The sequence below is a fragment of the Sycon ciliatum genome, chromosome 13 (genome assembly GCF_964019385.1).
Source record: "Sycon ciliatum chromosome 13, ocSycCili1.1, whole genome shotgun sequence".
In the NCBI taxonomy this organism is placed as follows: domain Eukaryota; kingdom Metazoa; phylum Porifera; class Calcarea; order Leucosolenida; family Sycettidae; genus Sycon; species Sycon ciliatum.
In genome coordinates, this window is record NC_088655.1 from 249,971 (window position 1) to 257,099 (window position 7,129).

The 7,129-nt window shown below is 50.0% G+C and overlaps 1 protein-coding gene across 1 annotated transcript; it reads left to right on the forward strand.

The window, feature by feature from the left end:
* Positions 1–2,364: 2,364 nt before the first annotated feature.
* Positions 2,365–5,585, forward strand: LOC135829874 (NLR family CARD domain-containing protein 3-like). The gene is made up of 2 exons (XM_065342256.1): positions 2,365–5,043; positions 5,577–5,585. The coding sequence occupies exons 1-2, from the start codon at positions 2,365–2,367 to the stop codon at positions 5,583–5,585; spliced, it is 2,688 nt and encodes an 895-aa protein (XP_065198328.1).
* The last annotated feature ends 1,544 nt before the right edge of the window (positions 5,586–7,129 follow it).

Sequence of the window (7,129 nt, forward strand, 5' to 3'; positions counted from 1 at the left end):
TGACAGAACAACCTGTTGACACTGGTCTCCACCATCTCTTCTCTTTCCCATGTCCAGAAGGCTGTCTTGGTATGCTTGATCCCATCGAACTGGGTACGCTGTATCGTTCCTCACCATCCCTCACCTCTACAACATCATGACTCAATGTCCACAGCTTAACTTCGCTGACCACCATCAGTCATATGAACACCCAGGAAGGTAGGCAGTGAAACTAGCCAATATTCAGGGTGCTGCTGTTGCTACGGTGACTTTGTGTCATCAGCACATTCTCTGAAAGTCTGCATCGTGCCATGAACCAGGTCCGCGAGTCTGGAGTATTCAGCTGACTAACCATGCACCTGCCGTCCACTGAAGGCTCATGGGTTCTAGCTGTCAAACAGTGAATGCAGAGATGGTCTTGTTCTGTAGTATGGCAGCCCAGTCGCCTACCATTACCTAATGTCATTAGAGGTACATTGTATGTGAGTTGGTCGAGTCTAGCGTGTGTTTCTCAATAGACATGGCATTTTACCGTTCACGCTATTTTCCACTGTCGGCCTATACCGTTTTGTGTGTGTATATAGACATGGCATTTTACCGTTCACGCTATTTTCCACTGTCGGCCTATACCGTTTTGTGTGTGTGTAGACATGGCATTTTACCGTTCACGCTATTTTCCACTGTCGGCCTATACCGTTTTGTGTGTGTGTATAGACATGGCATTTTACCGTTCACGCTATTTTCCACTGTCGGCCTATACCGTTTTGTGTGTGTGTAGAGATGGCATTTTACCGTTCACGCTATTTTCCACTGTCGGCCTATACCGTTTTGTGTGTGTGTGTATAGACATGGCATTTTACCGTTCACGCTATTTTCCACTGTCGGCCTATACCGTTTTGTGTGTGTGTATAGAGATGGCATTTTACCGTTCACGCTATTTTCCACTGTCGGCCTATACCGTTTTGTGTGTGTGTATAGACATGGCATTTTACCGTTCACGCTATTTTCCACTGTCGGCCTATACCGTTTTGTGTGTGTGTATAGACATGGCATTTTACCGTTCACGCTATTTTCCACTGTCGGCCTATACCGTTTTGTGTGTGTGTATAGAGATGGCATTTTACCGTTCACGCTATTTTCCACTGTCGGCCTATACCGTTTTGTGTGTGTGTATAGACATGGCATTTTACCGTTCACGCTATTTTCCACTGTCGGCCTATACCGTTTTGTGTGTGTGTATAGACATGGCATTTTACCGTTCACGCTATTTTCCACTGTCGGCCTATACCGTTTTGTGTGTGTGTGTAGACATGGCATTTTACCGTTCACGCTATTTTCCACTGTCGGCCTATACCGTTTTGTGTGTGTGTATAGACATGGCATTTTACCGTTCACGCTATTTTCCACTGTCGGCCTATACCGTTTTGTGTGTGTGTATAGACATGGCATTTTACCGTTCACGCTATTTTCCACTGTCGGCCTATACCGTTGTGTGTGTGTGTATAGACATGGCATTTTACCGTTCACGCTATTTTCCACTGTCGGCCTATACCGTTTTGTGTGTGTGTAGACATGGCATTTTACCGTTCACGCTATTTTCCACTGTCGGCCTATACCGTTTTGTGTGTGTGTGTAGACATGGCATTTTACCGTTCACGCTATTTTCCACTGTCGGCCTATACCGTTTTGTGTGTGTGTATAGACATGGCATTTTACCGTTCACGCTATTTTCCACTGTCGGCGCCGGCCTGTACAGTTTTGTGTGTGTGTGTGTAGACATGGCATTTTACCGTTCACGCTAAATTCAACGGTACTCGTACCCAACACCCAAAATACCGTCGGTTTGGCACCGTTTCGACCATGGAAAGCCCTGTTTAGCGGTAGAACGAAACGGTGAGGTTCCGAGTAAGGCTTACTCACAACTCACAAGTCGATCGTTGCATCAGGAGTCAGGACTCAGAAGCCGAACTGCTAACCGTGTTTCGAAAACACACAAAAACCAGTAGACTCGCCCTCTACACGCCGACCGTCGAAAATAGCGTGAACGGTAAAATGCTAACCATGTGACTGTCTTTGTAGTGTATGGGTTTTCAACTCTTTCGCACAGTCGAATCGGGCACATCTTTCGCGACTTTGGCCACTGGAGAGTGGAGTGAAGTGCCGGCCAGCGCTGCCTACAACAACACTTGTAGCCGGCCTGCACGGCGCAGCCCCTGCCCCCGGGGCCCCGGCCGCGGCACCGTGTTCACCCTTGTACCGCACAGTCCTGCCCTCAGAGTTGTTCCGTTCACTTCATTCAGGTCATCAGATTTCCATCACTGAACTGAGAAACTGGGCTTTCGTCTTTCACACCCACCAGTGACCTGTTGTTGTGTTTTGAAAGCAATGGATGCGAAGGCTCAGGAGCCCGCCGCAAAGCGCAAGCCTCTGCTGCCTTCGTTGGTGAAAGCTAAGAAGAAGTTGTTGGAACAGGCTGAAGAGTCGGGAGTTCAGCTGAGCGGCGGCCTCGCTTCCGATGATCACATTCCGCTCGAACAGATATTCGTGAATTTGGCCTTTTTGTCTGAAAAGGAATTGAAAAGAGACTTTGATGAAGCGTTCTCGACGTATGCTGAGAGTCGTGAACACGCAGTTCAATTTAGCAAAGCCGATCGAATTGAATTGAAGAACATGTTTCGTGCCGCAGCGTCGAGTGTTGACGACGTTTCCCATTCAAAAGGAAAATCTGCACCAGCAGCTACAGCGACCGAGCGACCGAATCTCTGTGGCAAGGTGTTACGGAATGTACTGGCGTACGGATCTGCTGGTAGTGGCAAGACCACAGTGTTTCTGCTCATGGTTCTATACCTGTGGAGCAGAGGCGAACTATGGCAGGAGGAATTCGATCTGGTCGTAGGACTGGAGCTTCGTAAAAAAGAGGTGAGAGCTGCCACTAGTCTTGCTGAGCTGCTGGCTGTGAAACTGGCGAGCCAGGGCCTGTCGCAGACTGAGATATTGGAGCTAGCAAACTACTTCGAGGATTCTCCAAGCCGTCTATGTGTCATCATGGACGGCTTGGATGAATGTGATTTCGCCAGCTGCAGTTTGTTCATGAATGACTTGCTGAAACGTGAGGGCATGGTGAAGACACACGTGATCGTCACAAGCCGTCCATGCCAGGATGCATATCAACTATCGCAGTGTGGCAAATATCAGCAGAAGATCCAAGTACTGGGTTTCTCACCGGAGAACGTGAGGGAGTATGCAGAGAAGGTTCTCGGTAGACAGCGCGCTGAAATTCTGCTGGCAGAGCTGCAGAGCAAGCCGGATGTGTCATGTCTTATGGCAACTCCCATGTTCGCAGCCCTAACATGTGAGCTTTTCAAGAGCAACAATGCCGTGTGGAAGTGCAGCGCATCCCTGTACGAATCGTTGCTGCGCCGAGTCGTAGAGCGTGCTGGTGGTGCGGTTTGCGAGTCGATTTCACTGGCACCCAGCAAAGTGGTCCAGTCGCTACAGGAACTGGGGCGTTTTGCGTTTCGCATGCTGCTGGGGAAAAGGATGGTGTTCAACACGGCTGACGTCAAGAACTCCCACTTGAGCAAGGATGCAATGAGCTTGGGTCTTCTGCAAACATGCCAGGGCACAATGTCTACGGACGTTCGGCAATACCGCTTCTGCCATCTGTCACTGCAGGAGTTCCTGGCGGCATGGTTTCAGGCGGAATGCGTGGTGAAAGAAAGACATCACGCCATTGCACTGGTACGGCGACTGGGCGCGTACGATGGCCATATGGCAATGTTCTGGAAGTTTCTCATTGCTCTATGCCCGGAAGACGTGTCGCTGACCATCATGGAGGAGCTATGGCGTGTGCAGTGTGCGGATCCCATACCACTGGATCCTAGCGGTGAGGCCGACGAATCCACCAAGGAAGCTAACAGACGGGCCAGCGCCGGGCGACAGAAATCGGCTTCCAACTCGACGACGAAGGCCGCCAAACATGCTGCTACTGCCGCTAGACGTGCTGCCACCGCCGCTAAGCTAGCCGAGGACATGCGCGACGACTCAAGTGTCTTGACCGGTGAGATGGAGATGGCAAAGGTCCACGACCGTCTTTGCCAGGTACTGAAGGCTGAGCACATGACAGTCCTCGCCGACATTCTCCTCATTCCTCGGCATGACCGTGGCAAGGGCCATGGTGGGGAACGTGTGCGCCGTTCCATGCCCATCAGCCGAGAGCCCACAGACGCGCTATTCCTAAAGACTCTCCTGACGGTGTGGATGGAGAACGGCAGTGTTGCAAATGGCACTGTGCTGCTGGAAGCGCTATCCCAGGTGGATGCCGAGCTGGCGCGGCCGTGCGAGAGTCTCCTTCATCCCACTGCTATGCTGCTGAGTCATGGATCCCTGCAAGCTGCTCCTTCTCGCATTGTAAGTCTAGCTGATGCTGCTGCTGTTGCTGCTGCTGAATCTTCTCCTTTAGGTAGGTTGTTTGTTCATCTTGTGGTGGCATATCATGAGCATGCAGAGTATCACGGTGTGTCCTGCAACTGGACACACCCTTTCTTTCGTGCTTTGCTTGCATCAAAGCTCGATCTCTGTGCGGTTTCTCTTTCTTCTCATGAATGTGTTGCTCTCAGTTCTTTACTGCGTGGCTATACATGTAGTGATTTGGAGGAAGTCAACCTCAACTTTTGTCATATTGGCGATGAGTCATTTCACAGCTTATCAGCAGGCTTACAGAGGTGTAGCAGTGTACGTGTACTAGATCTACAGTTTAATGGTATTCATGATGGTCAGGCTTTGTCCTCCGTGATTTCAGCCATGTCTGCTAGTCTTGTGGATGTGCGTGTCAGTGGTAATCCTGTTGGTGTGAGTGGTTTTGTGTCTGTGTGCCGTGCACTTAGTCAGTGTAAGAATGTACACATTGTCAATGTCGACTACATGTATAGTGATGGTGCTGCACCGTTGTCTGTACTCTGTGATATGTTGGAGCAATGTACACAGCTGAAATGGTTGTGGTTGCAGGGGAATGTGTTTGTGGGTAGTGAGGATGATGAATTGAGATTCATTGAAGCAGTGAAGGTGTGTACACAGTTACGTATACTGTGGGTGCTTGGCTGTGGCTTGAGTGAGAATGTTTGTTCTCAACTTGTCACTGTGTTCACAGAGAGGGGGTGTCGGGATTACTTGTTTGTTGAGTGAGTATGTAGACTGGTTGTGTGAGTGTAATGTGATTGTGACAATGTATGTTGTGTTGGAATTTGATCATATAGTCATGTAAACTCAGTAAATTTGTTGTAAATTCTTGAGAGAATGTAAAGTTTTGTATTGTTTTGTTCCCCTGTATACCCCCTACCCCTAAACCCTGACCATGGATATGTTTTTTTGCCTGCTTTTCTTCTTGTAGATATTATGTTTTTGCTTGCTGCTTGCCTGCTTACTACTCTAATGTTGAGGACTGTTGTGAATAGATTTCTGATGTTTTCATGCCTATAATCATATCTGCTGCTACTGCTATGCTATGTTGTTTTTTCATCATTGATTTATGAACTGCTAGTAATTTCTATGTGTGTTGACAATGTTCTATATGTAATTTTGTTTATTTTTTGTCATAGTTTGTGTAATCATGGAGAATTGGATTTAAAAGAGGTTGCTATGATGGTTATGTGTGTGTGTGTGGGTGTGTTTGTGTGTGTGTGTGTGTGTGTGTGTGTGTGTGTGTGTGTGTGTGTGTGTGCGTGTGTTGCAAGGCCCACTGTGGGGCATGTGGTCGGTGCTGCCGCTCTACTCGTGGCTTCCAAATCCATAGCTGCCAGAGATGGTTCTCTCGTGGTGCCAATTTAACATGGTCCACGACCACTCGGCGGACTTCCGACTTTCTGCCGTAGCTCGTCGTTTCCATGTTGTCGGCCCCGCAAGGGGACACGTGACCGTAATGGCAGTGTTTACCAGGACCAGGGCCAGATGTGTATGTGTGTCTGCACAAGTGTGTGTACGTGCACCAGCACCCTCACTTTGTGTTCTTGCGCGTGTGTGCGCCTGTGCGTGTGCATGTGTGCGATCATGTGCGCGTCTGCGTGCACGGTTGTGTTTGCACTTGTGTGTGTTTAAGAGCACGTTTGCGCCAACACCTTGTTAGCATGTGTGTGTGTGGGTGGTTAATCGCCTACACTTTGTTCGTGTGGTTGTTAGCGCTCGTGGACATTGTGTGCATGTGTGTGTGTGTGTGTGTGTGTGTGTGTGTGTGTGCGCGTGTGTGTGTGTGTGTGTGTGTGTGTGTTTGACCAACGGCCAGAGAACGGGACAAGTTCCGGCATAATATGTGTATCTGCTCTCGCCGGTTCCGACTAATCTCGCATCTGGAGCGACATCGGGTGGTGTGCTCTTTCTCTCTTTCTCTGTTGCCCCTCCGGGGCCCACGTGACCCTAGTGGTAGTGGCTCTACAGGACAGGACTGGTGTGTGTGTGTGTGTGTGTGTGTGTGTAAGTGTGTGTGTGTCTGTGTGTGTGTGTGTGTGTGTGTGTGTGTATGTCTGTGTCTGTGTCTGTGTGTGTGTGTGTGCAACTCGGTGGTGATAGCAGGATTGACATGGTGGACGGGTTCCGGTACCTTGGCAGCGTGCTCTCTGCTGACGGAACGGTGGGTGCGGACCTCGCTGCTCGTTTGGCGCAGGCGTCCCGGCTGTTCGGCGTGCTCAGGTCTCCGATATTTCAGTGCGTACATCTCTCGGTCCACACCAAGCGGCTGGTGTATCGTGCTATCGTCCTTCCTGCTCTTCTCTATGGTGCGGAGACATGGCCCATCAAAGCGGGTCATATTCGCCGACTCAACACCTTTCACCATCAGTGTATTCGCACAATTCTCGGTATCTCTCGTCGTGAGCAATGGGAGGAGAGATTGTCGTCAGCATCGCTGAGTGAGCTGGCAGGGGTGGATGTCGACATGGCCGATGTGATCAGGAAGCACCGCTTGCGGTGGCTTGGTCATGTTGAACGGATGAAGGAGACCCGGCTGCCCAAGCAGATGCTGTTCGGCGAACTGCCCTGCAAACGCCCGCAACATGGTCCCAAGAAGCGCTGGCGGGATGTTGTGTCCTCGGACTTTGCTGTCATCGGTTTACCTGAAGCGGACTGGTATGACACAGCGCAGGAGAGATCCACCTGGTTT

Excerpts from the sequence above, each read along its gene's own strand:
- LOC135829874 (XM_065342256.1), top strand. The coding sequence starts at position 2,365 with ATGGATGCGAAGGCTCAGGAGCCCGCCGCAAAGCGCAAGCCTCTGCTG.